This window comes from Cebus imitator, unplaced genomic scaffold, assembly GCF_001604975.1.
Source record: "Cebus imitator isolate Cc_AM_T3 unplaced genomic scaffold, Cebus_imitator-1.0 Scaffold98, whole genome shotgun sequence".
Lineage (NCBI taxonomy): Eukaryota > Metazoa > Chordata > Mammalia > Primates > Cebidae > Cebus > Cebus imitator.
This window is the reverse complement of record NW_016107413.1, coordinates 6,364,267-6,381,267: the sequence shown is the minus strand read 5'-3', so window position 1 is coordinate 6,381,267 and position 17,001 is coordinate 6,364,267. Positions and strand designations below refer to the sequence as shown.

Here is a 17,001-nt window from a genome sequence, read left to right as displayed (position 1 = left end):
TTTTGTTGGCAGAGAATTAAAATCTAAATTCTCTTTCTATGGCTTAATGTCTTATGAGCAAATTATTAAAATATACACATTAAAAATATACACATATAAACATTTCAGAACAACACCTATCAAACTTTTGTGCCATACTTTAAGAGAAACTTCCCATGCAAAGTCATAATTTTCCTGTTTTGTGTCTAGGAAGGACTAATAAGAGGGATGTAAGGAGTCATGTGATAAGGAAGGTAGAGATAAATGATGATTTCACAATTCAGGTATTTTTAATAGCATATGCATAGTCTTAGTTTTCTATAGGTCATGATATTATTTCAGAACTCATATTATTTCAAATTACATGAGAACCTCAGTTTTCAGTCAGGGAATTAGAAGCTTATATTTTCTATGTAACTAATATTTGAGTTAAGCTTAAAATCCTTCCATCAACTGTAATGCTTTACTCAGCATTTATTTTGTAATGCAGGTTTTGTATAACTGAAATTTATTATTTAAGTGTGCAAATTTGATCCACAACACAGATTTACAATATTTTGCATGAATTGCTTTTAAAAAAGATTACGTGTCTCTCTGCCTTCTTGAAAAAGACTATGCATAGAATAATGTAATCCTTATTGATGACTTTATTCTGAATCTGCCTCTATGAATATGCCCACTGTGCAGTGGTTGCCCTAGGAGACTCTTGTGGCATGTAAAGCTTTCAGTTAAATGGCCCCAGAAGATTATGTGTTTGAAGTTCTTTGAGCTTTTGCATTCTTCTGTTTCTTCCTACCAACTTATTTCTTACAACTCTTTCTATTTCTAGCATTTTTTCTTTGTACTTTCCATTCTGACTTGCAGATTATAATTGGTTGTGAGCTAGGAAAGCATATAACTAAACTTATCAAATGTTTATTTAAAAAAAAAAAAAAAAGCACCCAGAGGCCTGAGTTAAGTTAGTGAGCTTTAGGACCCTGAACTTCTTAACATTCTGGTTGCTAACTAATCAGAAAAACTGTCTATTCTATGCTTGAACTTTGTGGGAGAAATGCAGATATGTGAAATATTATTGAATACTAAAGACAATATAATCTGTCTTAGCCTGTTTTGTGTTGCTATAAAGGCATACCTGAGGCTGAGTAGTTTATAAAGAAAAGAGGTTTATTTAGCTCATGGTTCTGTAGGTTATACAAGAACCATGCCCTCATATCTGCTGGGCTTCTGGTGAGGGCTTTTGTCCTGCATCAAAACATGGTGGAGAGAGTCAAAGGGGAAGCAGGCAGATGTGAAGAGGAACCAAACCCAAGGGGCATTCTCGTTTTATAACAATCTACTCTTCTAGGAACTGATTCATTCTCCCTTGAGACCAATCCAGTCTTGCTAGAGTGAGAACTGGCTCACTAGTGGGAGATCAGCACTAAGCCATTCATGAGGTATCCATCCCATGATTACCTAAACACTTTCCACTAGGCTAGGCACCACCTCCCAACACCACCACATTGGGGATCAAATTTCAGCATGTCTTTTGGTGGGGGCAAGCCAACCATATACAAACCACAGCATAATCTTTTAAAGAGCTTTAAATCTATTGGCTGGGCGCAGTGGCTCACGTCTGTAATCCTAGCACTTTGGGAGGCCAACGCAGGCGGATCACCTGAGGTCAGGAGTTTGAGACCAGCCTGGCCAACATGGTGACACCCCATCTCTGCTAAAAATATAAAAATTAGCTGGGTTGGTGGCAGACACCTGTAATTCCAGCAGCTCGGGAGGCTGAAGCAGGAGAATTGCTTGAACCTGGGGGCTGGAAGTTGCAGTGAGCCAAGATCATGCCACTTCACTCCAGCCTGGGCAAAAGAGTGAGACTCCATCTCAAGAAAAAAGAACTTTAAATCTAGTGATTCACTTTTGTTATTACTGTTTGCTTGAGTATACCTCAAAACACTATTTATACTTTGGCTATAGTGATTATAATATTTTTGGCAAAAGCTCTTTTAGTCATTTTATATGTGGTAGAACTTTGGGTTTGAATTCAAATTAGTTATATACCTTAGAAGCAGGTTCAGTATTATTAAATATTTCTAAGGATTTTTCATGCCCTAATCAGTAGATGTTCACAATGGAAGTAGGATGATCCTCTTTTCAACTACTAGTTCTAGAGTAGACATTTCAGCATTCACAAAAGGTCATTATCTCTTCCCCCAACCCAACTGCGTTCATATTAATAAACAACAGAGACTAGTTATCCCCTAGTCCTTTACTAGGGAGTATTTATTTTAACTTTGCTGCTGCTGCTGCTTGATAATTGTCAAAATTTCAGTTGAGAGATGATATTCAAGGGGGAATGTTTGAAGCTTACCCACTCTTCTATTCCCTCTTACAGGTTTATAAAATATATCCCTGGGTCAGTCCAAGGCATCAGGGAGTATTGGGTATGTAGACTGCATTGCTCCACACTCTTCTGTCCCCAATTGCTTTTAACCAGTTGTATATTGGAAAGATTCCATCAGTCTGCATTGAAGGCCATCATAAGAAGCAGCTACAGAGAGTCTTGAAGTTATTGTCAAGGAGATTATTATGTCAAGAGGGGCTTCTTTTTCTGTGAAGACTTCTGTGAGAAATCTCTGTCTTTAGTGCCAACGGATTTTTTGTATTTTTAAACATTTGATTTATTTATATCTAATAAACATAAATGAATGTATAACTGACAACCGTATCTTTTTCCCATGCATCTGTTAGAAATCTTAGTGTCAAGTCTGAGGTCAAAATGTACGAGATATGTAGAACATAATGATCATGCTTTTAGCCTTATTTCTAGCTCTACTATGCCCTATACTTTTAATAAAATTTTTATTGACTTATACTTTCCATACAGAAAAGCACACATAGAGTGAGTATGCAGCTCAATTAATTTTTTGTGGTAGGGCACAATGTTGTAGCTAGCACCCAGGTCAAGAGAAAGAACTGTTCAAATATCAAGACCTCCTCCTGTTTTCTTGTAGTTAATACCAGTATTAAGGGAAACTATACTCCTGGTTTTTAGCATCATTGTTTAGTTTTGCCTTTTTAAATATTTTAAATGAATGGAATAATACAGTATGTCCTTTTTTGTGTTTAGCTTATTTGTTCAACATCATGTTTGTTAGGTTCATCTTTTTTGTTTAATGTTACTGTAGTGTGTTCATTTTCATTGCTGTATCTTAGTCCATTGAATGAATATACCACAGTTTTCCCATTCTGTCACTGATTGACATTTGAGTTGTTTCTATTTTTTGGCTACTACTAATTTAATTCATAGATACTTATGTTGGTGACAATGTATACATTTTTCTGTCAGGTCATTAGCTTGGAGTGGAATTGCTGAGTCATATAGCATGCATGCAGATATTCAGCTTCAGTAGATACAAAAGTTTTCAAAAGGAGTTGTGCTAACACTCATACTAGTGAGCAGTGTGTGTAGGAGTTCCAGTTCTATATCTTCACTAATGCTTGAAATTTTCTTTCATTTTAGCCACTCTTGTATGTTTGTTGGGGTGTCATATGGCTTTAGTTTGCATTTCCTTGATGTCTAATGAAGTCAAGCACTTTCCCATAAGTCTGTAGGCCATTTGGAGATTTTATTTTGTGAACTGTCAATTCAAGTCACTTAACAACTGGAGTCTTTGCTTTTTGTTTGTTTTTTGGATGTGTAGTTCTTTGTACCTTCTGTGTGGGAATCTTTTGTTGGATATATGTAATGCAAATATCTTCCATTTGGTGGCTTTATTTTCCACTCTGTGGTATGTTTTGATGAACAGAAATTTCTGGTTATAAAATGGTCCGTAAATTTCCTTCATGGTTAATGCTTTTTGTAATGGGCTTAAGAAGCCAGCCTACTCCAAAGTAATGAAAATATTCTTTTTTCTTCTAAAACTTTGTTGTTTTATTTTTACATTTATATCAATAAGCCATCTGTAGTTTATTTTTATTTATGGTGTGAAGAATAGGGTTCAAGATTAAATATTGATTTTCTTAAATATTGATTTAAGAAAAATCAACTGACCTAGAACCATTTATTGGAAAGACCATTGTATTAGTCCCTTCTCATGCTGCTTTAAGGACATACCCAAGACTGAAGGAAAGAGGTTTAATTGACTCACAGTTCCACAGGGGTGGAGAGGCCTCAGGAAACTTACAATCATGGTGTAAGGGGAAGCAAACATGTCCTTCTTCACGAGGTGTCAGGAGAGAGAAGATTGAGAACATGAGAACAAAGTGAAGGAAGAAGCCCCTTATATAACCATCTGTTCTTGTCAGAACTTACTTACTACCATGAGAATAGCATGGGGGAAACCATCTCCATGATTTACCTTACCTCCCATCAGCTCCCTCTCACAATTTGTGGGTACTATAGGAACTACAATTGAAGATGAGATTTGGGTGGGGACAGAGCCAAACTACATCAACCATACTTTCTCCACTACCCTAATGTACTACGCTTATCTTAGGTGACTGATCATTGGTGGTTTGTTTCTAGAATTTCTTTTCTCCAGTAGTCTATTTGTCTATCCTGAGCTAATATTGTAGTGACTTAATAACTATAACTTTATCTTGATGTTTAGTAATATAAGCTTTCTAGCTTTATTTTTCAAGATTATCTTGGCTATTCTTGGCCTTTTGCAAACTAAATTTTAAAATCAACTTGTCAATTTCTCCTAAAATTTTTTTCTGGGATTTTTATTAAGCTTGCACTGATACTATAAATCAGTTTCAGGAAAGCTATCTTTATTAAGATTTATATGCAACCCATGAGCATATATATTTCTTGATATATTTAAATGTTTTGGAATTTTTCTCAATAATATAGTTTTGCATATATAGGTATTATGCATCTCTTATTAGATTTGTTCTTGCATATTTGATATATTTTTATATTGTAACTGAAATAATTCAAAACTTTTCATGTTCTTGTAGTTGTTGGTATATAAACTTGACGTTTTAAAACACTGGTCTTATATCTGGCAGTCTTACCAGATTCCTTTATTAATTCTAACAGATTTTTTGAAGTTAAAACATTTTTTTCTGAGTGCACAGTCATGTCGTCTGCTTATTTTATTTCTTCCTTTTTCGATCTTTATGGCTTTTCTTTCTTGTCTTACTGTACTGGCTAGGGCCACTAATGGAGTGTCACAGAAAACGTTCAAAATTTCATTATTAAGTAGGATGTTTGGAGTAGGTTTTTCTTAGTTTCCTTCTATTTCTAAATTGCTGAGAATTTTTATCATAAATGGATACTGATAATTGTATTACTAAATGGTTTTTGTCTTTCAAGATAAACATGATTTTTCCCTTTTATTGTTTTTGTAGTGAATTTTATTAACTTTTGCATGTTAAACCACTCGAATAAAAAAGCAATCAGTTGTGATGTATTATATTTTTGACATATCTTTGCATTCAGGGAGTTAATATTTTGTTTGGGATTTTTGCATATTTGCTCATGCTGGAGATTGCTATGTAATTGTCCTTTCTTATAGTGTTCTTGTCTGGTTTTGTCATTAAGGTTATCTGGCTTTATAAAACAAGTTGGGAAGTCGTTTTTTTGTTTGTTTGTTTTTTTCCTCTGTTCTGTAGAACAGTTTGTGTAAGATTGATATTATTTCTTTCTTAAACATTTGGAAGAATCCACCAGGGAAGCAATATGAACCACAAATTGTCTTTGTGGGAAATCATTTGGTAACAGATTCAATTCATTTAATAAATACTGAACAATTCAGACTTCCTGTGTCTTCTGGTATCAGTTTCAGGGGGTTTTTCAAGGAATATACCTATTTCATTTCTATTGTTAAATTTATAGGTTTAAGAAAAACCTACTTTTCATAATATCCTCTTAATGTCTTTTTACTGTTGGAAAAATCTGTACTGATTTCTCATTTTTCTTTCTTGGTACTGTAATCTCCATTTTCCCCATTTATTTTCCTAGGCATGTATGGATTTTATCAACTTTTTCAAAGAACCAGCAAAGGACAAATTGACTTTGTTAATTTTCTGTGTTGACTTGTGTTATGACTTTATTAATTTTTTCTGTTGACTCATATTATTTAAAACTCTATTGTTTAACTTTCAAACAGTTGAAAGTTTTTTAGTTATCTTTTATTTGTAGATTTGTAACCTATTGTGCAGAGAACATATTTTGAAAGATTCAAGCTTTTGAAATGTGTTGATGCTTGCTTTATGATGCAACATATGGTTGATTTCAACATATATTTTATATCCATTTGGAAATAATGTGTATTCTGTGATTGTTGATTGCATGATTTTTATGTCAGTTAAGTCTAGTGTTTTAATTGCCTTGTTCATATTCTCTGTAGTCTTACTTTTCTTTTGTATACTATCTGGTATTGAGAGAGATGTGTTAAGGTCTACATGTATGACTGTGGATTCGTCAGTTTCTCCCTTTAGTTTTGTCATTTTTACTATAAATATTTTGTTTTATTACTAGTTTTATGGAGATTTAAAATTGTGATCTCTTCCTAGTAGTTTGATTCATTTGTCATCATGAAATGTCCCTCATTATCTCTAGTAATGCTACTGCTTTAAAGTCTGTTTTATCTGCTATTAATATAGTTATAATAGCTTTTTTTTAGTTGATGTTCATATGATGTCTCTTTTTCCATCTTTTACTTTCACATTTTCTCTTTCTGGGGTCTTATATTTAGACTGTCCTTGTAGGTAAGATAGGATTGAATTTTGCATTTCATCTAGTCTGATAATTTTAGTCTTTTAGAGTATTTAGCCCATTTTAATTAACGTTATTACTATTATATTTGGATTTATAGATATCTTACTGTTCATTGTATGTTTGCTTTTTTTCTCTTTTCTTACCTCTTAAATATTAACATTTTTATAGTTCCATTTATTCCATGATTTCAGTTTTTTACTTGTGAACTTGTTAGTCATATAGTCCATTTCTTTTAATATGTTTATACATATTTCTATTCTTTTGGCAGTTATCCTTGATTTGTTACAGTCTAATGCAATTGTAACTTTTACTGCTTCTCCAATAGTGTTAGAACCATTTATTCCCCCCCATCCTAAAACATACATATGTGTGTGTGTGTGTGTAAGTGTGTGTATATATATATTTTAAATCTTACAACATTATTACCCTATTTTTCAATAGATATTTAGGAAATACACATTTATGTATGTCTACATATTTACTCTTTCCATTTTCACTTCATTAGTTTTGGATAAATTTTAGTTATTTTCTTCTTTTTACATTTTATTTTTTAGAGATGAAGTCTTGCTGTGTTGCCCAGGCTCGAGTTCAGTGGCTCACTCCAGCCCTGAAATCCTGGGTTGCAGTGAACCTCAGCCTCTGAGTAGCTAGGACTGCAGACATGTACCACCACACCCAGCTAATTTAAAAAAAAAAAAATTGTAGATATGGGATCTCACCGTGTTGCCCAGGCTGGTCTTGAACTGCTGGCCTCAGGCAGTCCTCATGCATCACCCTCTGAAAGCATTGGGATGACAGGCATGAGGCACCACATGTGTCCCCGTTATCTTCTTACACTCCAATTACATTATGTTAAACTTTACCAAGCTTCACTTCATTCATATTCTTACCCATGGTTTCTATTCTTGTTTCTCTTTATGCTTCAGCTTGTATGTTTTCTGTTGACTTCTTTTTCTAGTTCACTAATTATGCTGTGTCTATTCTACTGTTTAATCCATTGAATGAGTTTTTAATTTCAGGTAGTTCTAGAATTTTTATTTGATTCTTTTTAAATAGACTCTAACCCTCTGATTTTAAAAACCTATATTTTTACCTATGTCCTTTGTTTCCTCTAGTCTTTTGAACATATTAATCACATTTATCTTAAAGTTCTTATTAATTTAGAATTTAGAATTATTTTTATATCTACTTTTATGATCTGTTTTTTCTCTTACTCCTTTCGTTGTCATGTATTCCTATCTTTTGTCACATCCAGAATGTTACCGAATGTCCCATAATATTAAGTTCTTTCTTTAATATTTTGCTGTTCTTTTAGTACTATCATGCTCACCCTTATGTGTCAAAGTATTCATGAAAATATAGTATAAAATAGAAAAAGACCACAGTGGAGTAAACTTAATTTTAGAAAGATATGACGAACAGCTTGCTAGTGCTCATGGCCAATAGTGTAGGTTAATGCCCACTTTGCTTTGCTAGTGTTCATTTTCCTCCAGAAGACAGAGTAGTAGCTGATTGCTTTCATGCAGTCAGGGACTGTGTTGAATCCAGGCCGGGTTTTAACTGTGGTTAGTCTTAGAATTTGCTCCTGGCCTTTCAGGGTTTTCAACTTAGTTTTGGTTTATTTTCTAGCACCCTTCCTCCAGCAAGCCAAAACAACAAATGCACTCTGATTTTGGGGAGACGGTAAATAATCACAGTAACTACTGTTTACCAAAAGCAGGCTAATAGCTGAACGTGTACTAAATGAAAGAGCTCTTCTTCCCTGCACTCCTTTCTCACTCTGACACTAGAATGCACATTCCAAAAAAGTCCTCCAATATTGTTTTAAAAATATTTTATAAAAGACAGGAAATGGATGTAATACACACATTTTGTTGTTTTGGCTAAGTAAAATGATTTATTGTCTGTTATCTCCAGTGATGGTGATTGTCTTTAGAAGAGGTTAGGAAAGCAATATCCTCCAAAGATTCATATTTAACATTAGATTTTGTGATTTTTAAATCTTAGTATTTATAAAAACAAATCTTCTGTTGTATTTCAGGTCTAATCTCAAAATTAATATTAAAAACAATTTAAAATTTTAATAAATCAACCATAAAACATCTATATCTAACATGATAAGAAAATATATTTATTTTATTTATACATGGGCAATATCCTTTTGGAGGAAATATATTAGATTCAGCTTTGATCACAAATTTTTATTTAAATTAGATTTATTTTATAGTTAAGGCTAACATTGCCAGAATTCAAACCCAAATATATCTGGTTTCAAAACCTATGTTTTTTTTTTTTTTTTTTTTTTTTTTTTTAATATTATGCTGTTTTGATTAGCAGTGATACAAGTCAGCTGAATCTAATTCATGTGTGTGTTTGCATTTGAGTCATAGACAGAAACTGGGAACTTTTATTTTCTTAGCATTCTCGTGTTGATAAACCATAAGGACTGGATGTTATTTTTTTTTCTGTTCTTCATATTATTCTATTGCTGCTTTGAATGTTTAGCTTACTAGCAAGCTCACTTCTGTTAAAGTAATCTATTTGAATATTTTCATCTGCCCTTGGATAAAGAACAGTTGGATTCCCAAGGGATATGTGATTCAAGTATATAAAGTGTTCTTTATTAAAATAATCTTAATTGGAAGTTCTTTGATATGAAATTGAACCAATTTATTTTAAGATGGGAAGTTTTTTTGGTTTGATAGCTTACTAATTTTAGATGAATCTTTTTAGAAAACTTTGTCATTTTTTAAGATTGTGCTTCTAACATTAATTTTTATGTTGGGCAATCTGCTGTCATCAGTCTGCTTGTATAGCAATAAAACATGTTAATAATATAGTATTTCCATTCTTAAGTGTCTAGATTAACAATTCTCTTTTAAAATAAATTTTGACAGTACAGATGGAGAAAATATTTTAAATACACATCTGTCTCTTTATTTAATTTTTAAAATTTTCTTTTTTTAGAGACAGGGTCTTGCTCTGTTACATAGGCTGTATGACCATAGCCCACAGTTAAATTCCGTGGCTCAAGTTATCCTCTTGCCTCAGACTTCAGAGTTGCTTAGAATAACAGCCTCTTTCCACCAAACCTGGCTAACTTTTAAATTTCTTTATAGAGATGGGGTTCTCGCTTTGTTGCTCCAACTCCTGACCTCAAGCCATCCTGTGGTCTTGACTTTGCAAAGTGTTAGGATTACAGGTTTGAGCCACCACACCTGGCCCTGCTTTCTTCCTTTATTTTTAAGTGGATTTTTACACTGGGTAAAATTTTTTGAGGCAATAAAATATCACAAAGAGAGTTTCATGTTTCAGGGTACAAATTTCAGGGACAATGGTTGCAACTTTTTTAGTTCCAATAAAAGTTTATTTACAAAAACAGGGAACTAGTTGGATTAGGCCTGTGGACGACAGTCTATAGACCCCTGCTTAACCGGTATGTGAAAGGTATTTTTTCTCATTATAAAATCTTTTAAATAGATTAAAATTATATTAGAAAATAAAGAGGAAAATACACATGATGTTTGAGAATTCTTAACATGCATAATATTTGGAAAAAGAAGGCAAATTGTTTTTGGTTTTGTTTTTGTTTTCCCACTCTTTCACCCAGGCTGGAGTATGGTGACACTATCTCGGCTCACTGCAACATCATCTGCCTCCTAGGTTCAAGCGATTCTCCTGCCTCAGCATTCCAAGTAGCTTGGACTACAGGCATGTGCCACCACACCTGGCTAACCTCTGTATTTTTAGTAGAGATGGGGTTTCACCATGTTGGCCAGGCTGATCTCAAACTCCTGACCTCAGGTGATCTACCTGTTTTGGCCTCCCAAAGTGCTGAGATTACAGGTGTGAGCCACCATGCCTCGACCTGCAAATTGTTGATTCTGAAAAATTATCTTGTGTTTCTGATGTAAAATGTAAAAGAGGAAATAGGTCTTCCAGTGAACAGATATCTCTGGGTATTGTGCTTATTATCAATTGTAGTCACTACTTATATTATGTTTGATGTGGATTGTGTTGTATCTCTTGGAAGCCATCTCCCTGTTGATCATTGATGTTGACTATTATTTTAATGGCAGAGGATAGTTGCCTCACCCCTTTGTTAGCAACTACTAGCAGCAATGGCGTATAATAAGGAATATTGTAAATTTGGTGTGAAATAGTGGAGAATTCTTTGTCTCATATTTTGGATATTTACGTTCTATTAAAAATATCACTCTTATTAATGACTTTAACCTTTGCAAGCCCTTTTAAGTTTTCAAATGTGATGATTCTAGATGTTTTCATATACTTTAGTTATCATCAGATATAATTCCATGTAAAGGGATATAACATAGTATAGGTAAGAAAACCTATAGTATTTGAACATTTTTTTTTCTGAAGCATATTTGATAAACAAACAAATAATATATGCTTGTTGAAAAGGAATATGAATATAACATTTTTCCTACTTATTCTCTCTATGTATATATGGATATACATATATTATAAATGCAAAACATTAAGTATTAAAGATGAATTTTACTATAAAAATAATTTCTTTCCAATAAAAACTATAGACATTTAAGAAAATTATTTGTCCTCACATTTAAAAATTTTTAATTATTTTTATTTAAAATTATGTTACAAGTCTATGAACTATGGAGGGAATTAATGTAATGTGGGTGTAATTAGTATCTTTTAAACATAGTTTTGGTAACTACCTCATTTCTCTTGCTATGTTAACAAAGGGAAAAAAGTAGTTCATGCCTTCTGAGGTGAAAAGGTTTTAGTCACAATCATTCTTTCTTATTTCTAAGCTAACAAAAATTTCCTTGGACTTTGAAGGTGGGAAAGAGAATCTTTTTAAATAGAGACATTTTCAAAACAGCATTTCAAAATCTTAATTTAAGTCTCTTTTATGTAAACTTTTGATTTTTAATTCTTATGTAAAGGCTTTACTTAGATTTGATTTGATATTTTTAGGCATTCATCAAATTGTCATTTCATTATTTAAAAATCAGTCCTTTTCAGGAAATAGATGACTAATATTAATGTCATCATTATCAGGAAATAGCTCAGCATCTGTGTGATATTTCTTAGCTATATTAAAATTCTTTTTACAAGTTTGATTTTTATAGCACATCTTAGCTACTGTATTATGGAGGGCATATTCTCATTACTTTGGCATATACTCATGACTAGCTATATGATTTTAGAGAAGTGAGTGTTGAGTGGGAAGAGTTGGTTAGCTGAAAGTGAAGCATAGACTTTAAGGGACTGATTTGTCTTCTGAAATTTTGGGTTGTGTTAGAGGGAGGAGAGCAGGATAAGTACAATGAAGCAAAACTGGAGAACATTATTTTTCTTCATTACTGACTTAGATATAATAGAAATTTTTGTAATGCCTTCTCACCCTTAAAAATCTTTTTGCTTGAAAATCATAGAAATTGTGTCTAAGGATATATGCTTTGGGATATTTAAACTTTGCTTTTGTTTTAGTTTTTAGTCAGGTGTTGAGTTTATAGTAATTTAGTGCTCTGAGGTTTGCCACCTTATGTTTTTATGATGCAGATGGTATCTTCTGTAGTAATATAACCTACCGGTAATGTAGAAAATGTTTGTGTATTTTGTTGACTACTGATTGATCCGTATATGTCTCTTGATGATACAAAAATATATGTGCTAATAGCCATGGCTTTTTCTTCTCACTACATTTTACAAAGTAAATAATGTGTTGGGTAATTTAGTGTTATTCCTGGAGAATAATAGTGACTAAAATCTTATCAGACTGTTAAAGGTGGAAACTGAGTTCTAACCTAGATTTTTTTTTATGAATTAAGCACTTTGTTAGTTTTGTTCTCAAATATAAATTTCAATTTATTTTATGGACATACTATCTTAAATGGCGTAATATTTAAAAGCAGTAGGTTATTCCTTCCTTGAGGAATGTGGTTGCAGAGTTAGCTTTCTTATTCCATTCTACTGAATAAAGATTAGAGAAAAACATTTAAAAATTTCCTTCTATTCAGGTTAAATAGGGACGTGGAGATTGTGTGCTTTGTGTTTATTCATTTTAGAAACATTTCTCATTTCCTTTTCCTACACATTGTATTTATTTATTCATATTAAAAGTTTGCCAAGGATTAGCAGCATTATTCTCATGCATTGTCACTGAAATGGACATAGGAAATAAAAGCTTTCAAGTCCCTTTTAAATCTGGTTTCTCTTTATCCTTTTGTTTCTATCCATTTACTATGCGTTACATCTGGCATTTGTCTAACTTTACTATCCTTTAGGTACAAGAAACTAACTTTATCAGTGTTACTTCATATATGTTATTTCCTGTCATTGCGTGATAACTTACTCCACTGAGCTCCAGTTGCTGTTGTAGATAAGAATATGTAGTCATGTAGTCAAATATTAATCTATCTCAGCATTTCCCAATCAGGGTTATTCATCAGATCCAAGACTGAAAATTATTTGAGCAATGATGTTCTCAATTATCTCAAAGATATATAATGATATATAATTTGGATCATTCTAGTTTCATAGGAGAGTTATTTCATTACACAGCAAGAATGCCATAGGGTGGCATTTTTGGAAGTGTACTTCTGCACCCAGATACTTTTAGAGGTCCACAAGTTTAAAATTATTTTCTTAACAATTCTAAGACATTATTTGCCTTTTAAAATTCTCATTCTCTTTTGTTGTTGTTGTTTTCTTTGTCTTTTTTATTAAAAATTCCTATTCTCTAACAACTGTATGCTGGAGTTTTCCAGAAGCTACATAATGTGGGCTATTATAACAGATTGCAAAAGCAGTAATAGAATCTAATTGCTTCTATTAAGCACATTAAAGATATTTGCAAACATGTAAACAGTGCTATTCTTGCTACATTTTTCTTTTGGAAAATATAATTTTCATAAAAATATATTTTTATGCAACATGTGATGAATTTGTTTTGTGTATAATTAGTAAAAAATACAGGTAGTCCTTACTTTGCATGGTTCTGGTATTTCATAATTTAGTTAAATAACGTCACTCCTATAATAACATGGCTTCAGTTTGAATTACCACTGTAATTCAGCTGTGAGTAGTTGCGTAAAATACACATTTTGCCACCAGCTCTTTAGTCCACAAGCGACAACGTAACTAACAAATACACATCATAATCACACACCAATAATAACACTTCTTTCAATGTCTATGTAGGATTGGTTCCTATGCATCTGAAAGTGGATAATCAAAAAGAGTGAACTGGCCAACTTGCAGAGATGAAAGTACAGAAAAGACTTGGAAAATGATAATGTGCAAAATGAGATTTGCATGAATATAAATGCAGTTAACAGAAGAAGTCGTTGTTCATGGGAATGTGCACATTTCTCCTGTTTAAGAGAATCTAGATATGCAGCCAAGGGAACTTAATGGAGGCAAATGTTGATGTAAAAATGAGGAAAGTACTTGTGGCAGAAAGGATGAAAATGTCCCAGAGGAAGTGACGCTAACAGAGCACTTCACATTAAAGGGCTTCTCAGAGGTATTTCACACTACTGGAAGTGTAAAGGAAAACATGTTGGAAGCTGGTTCAAGAAATATGGCAGTTTGTCAAAACACAAAAAAGAGGCTTACTCTGTATCTTAGGTTATACAATGAGAAGAATGAGGCAAGCATTGTTCAGACTACTCTTCATAGGTTTCTTACAAAGAAGCAAACACTTGAATTCTCAATGTTTTTAATGTTATAAAGTACAGTGTACTAAATAAATGTTTTACTATTTTCATTTCCCTATATATTATAACTGGCTGTAAGAAAGTTTTTAATGTTTTGACAAAAATTTATAAAGGCCACAGGACAATTATAGTTGTTTCGCTAATTGTAAAGATTATTTTGCATGGTTTCAACTTGCAGAGTTACTGTTATGGTCCTGTGCCACTGTGCTAAGTGAGGACTGCCTGTATTTAAAATATTTTAGTTTAATTTCTAGTATGATAAGTATAGATATAACCAATATAAACAAATCTTTCTATATTTCTCTTTATGCCTGTCTCCTGTATTTTCTGTCCTGATTGAATAGCATAAATATCAAGACAAAAACCTAAAAACAGTTTGTATTCTTTTATCTCCTTTATAGTTTTTATTTCTAATTATTTAACAGCTCTGCTTATCTTTTTGATTCCCCACTGTCTTAGGCATTCATATACCATGCTTTATAGGATGTGACTAAAAGAGCATGAGAGGGTTGTTTGAGGTGACAGACTGTTTTGTATCCTGATTTTGATGGTGGTTATATGAATCTATGCATGTTAAAACTCATAAACCATAGGTTGGGTCTTGCCATGAAAGAACATTTAAACATTTATTTGTCATTCTTTCAAAATAGAGCTTACAGATAAATCAACAGGTACCTACTAAGTACAATGTTCAAGGCATTGTCCTAGGTGGTGAGGGAGATACAAACTTCAGAAAGCATGTTTCTGCCTTGAAGGATTTGTGATCTAATAAGACAGAGATAGACAACAAAAACGAAAGCAGTTAAGATAAATTGGAATTGCCTCTTAAGGGAAATTAATACAAATAAGATGTTAGTTTGTGCTAGGTATATGCAGGTGGCGAATTCTCCATTGAAAAGGTGACATTTGAGTAGTTGAGAGTTGGAAAATACGTGGTTTTTGACAGTCAAAAATAGAGACAAAGGACATTCTGATAAGGAAAACTATAGCACACTTTACAGATTTGCAGGTTTTCATATTTATAAGCTCATAAAAACTTTGGATGTTGAAATGGTTTGTCTGTGAACCCATCCAAATCTCATCTTGAATTGTAGCTCCCATAATTCCCATGTTTCTTGGGAGGGACCCAGGGTAGGTAATTGAATCATGGGGGTGGGCCTTTCCCATGCTATTCTTGTAATGAATAAGTCTTACAAGATTTGATAGTTTAAAAGGGGAATTCCCCTGCATATGCTTTTTTGCCTGCTGCCATGTAAGACAACCCTTACTCTTCCTTCATTTTCTGCCATGATTGTAAAGCCTCCCCAGCCATGTGGAACTGCGAGTCAATTAAACCTCTTTCCTTTATAAATTGCTCAGTCTCGGGTATGTGAGAACAGACTGATACAGATATATACTTCTCATTGATGCTCACAACATATTTTATTCTATTTTGTGCTCAAAAACTCTCAAATGCATTTGAGTCTGAAGTTCAAATTTCTTACATGTTACTGCATCAATTATTTCCTGGGAATTTTCCCCCTGTGAACAGGCATGTCGTATTATACAATGTATCTTGAGCATTCTCGCAGACTCCTGGCTGTCAATTTATCTGTGGCAACTATTTACTGGTTGAAAATGGGAAGCAATAATATTCATCTGACCAGTTTTCTCTTAAAGCCATGATGATGATGATGGGACTCAATTATATTTTTTATTTCAGTCACTCCTGATAAATAACAAATTTGGAGAACTAAAATATCTTAAAAAAAAAAAAAAAGAAATCACCTCCCAAAGGCTCTAACCCTTAATAGTAATGCACTAGGGATTAGGTATCAACATGTGAAGTTAAACATTCTGACCAGAGCTGGTAGGAAATATGTAAATAAAAAGACTTCTCTTTGTGTAAAAATTTCTATTTACAGAGTCAATTTGAGTAAATGGGGTTTTTAGAATTTATAATCTTATAAAATATTTTTACAATTCTTCCCCAAATTGCCTTCCTCCCATTTTTTTCATACTTAGGGAATGAATCAACTCTGCCTAAAAGCAACAATAATCTTTTTTTCATAGGTTTTCTGTGAAGACCCTGATTGATCGGTCTTGCTTTGAGACAATTGATGATTCCTCTCCTGAATTTAACAATTTTGCAGCTATTTTGGAACAGATTTTAAGCCACCGGCTAAAAGGTAATAGCACTAATATACTATTTATTCTCCTACCAGCTGTCTTTATAATAAGCTTGAAATTTTAGAAATCATACAGTCTATGTGATTTAGATAGCTAACATTCTACAATGTGAGAAACATAAACCTGATATCAGAATTTCAAATATTTTGGCCTGTGTCACTAGAAAAGAATCTCAGTTCGCAGATTTACACCTATTTCTTGGATGCATTGAAAATGTTGTGTTAATTGCCACATACAAGGAGAAAAGTGACTTTCCATAAGTAATTAAAATAAAATTTTAAATTGCAAGCCCATCCCAAAGGTTACTAGATAGTATTTTAATCAATTTACAAAGAAGCATTCCAGTTATTATGTTTATTTGTTTAGCATATACTTTCTTAAATGTAGGTATCTTTGAAAATGTTTTAGCAGATAGTAGGTTAA

General features: G+C 32.8%; 1 protein-coding gene across 6 annotated transcripts in view; it reads left to right on the top strand.

The window, feature by feature from the left end:
• RUNDC3B (RUN domain containing 3B) overlaps positions 1-17,001 on the top strand; it is a 174,385-nt gene that overhangs the window by 4,000 nt on the left and 153,384 nt on the right. For all 6 annotated transcript variants that reach the window (XM_017536497.1, XM_017536494.1, XM_017536496.1 and 3 more), the window contains exon 2: positions 16,462-16,577. In XM_017536497.1, the coding sequence (XP_017391986.1) occupies positions 16,462-16,577 (116 nt within the window). The remainder of the gene's footprint in view (positions 1-16,461; positions 16,578-17,001) is intronic.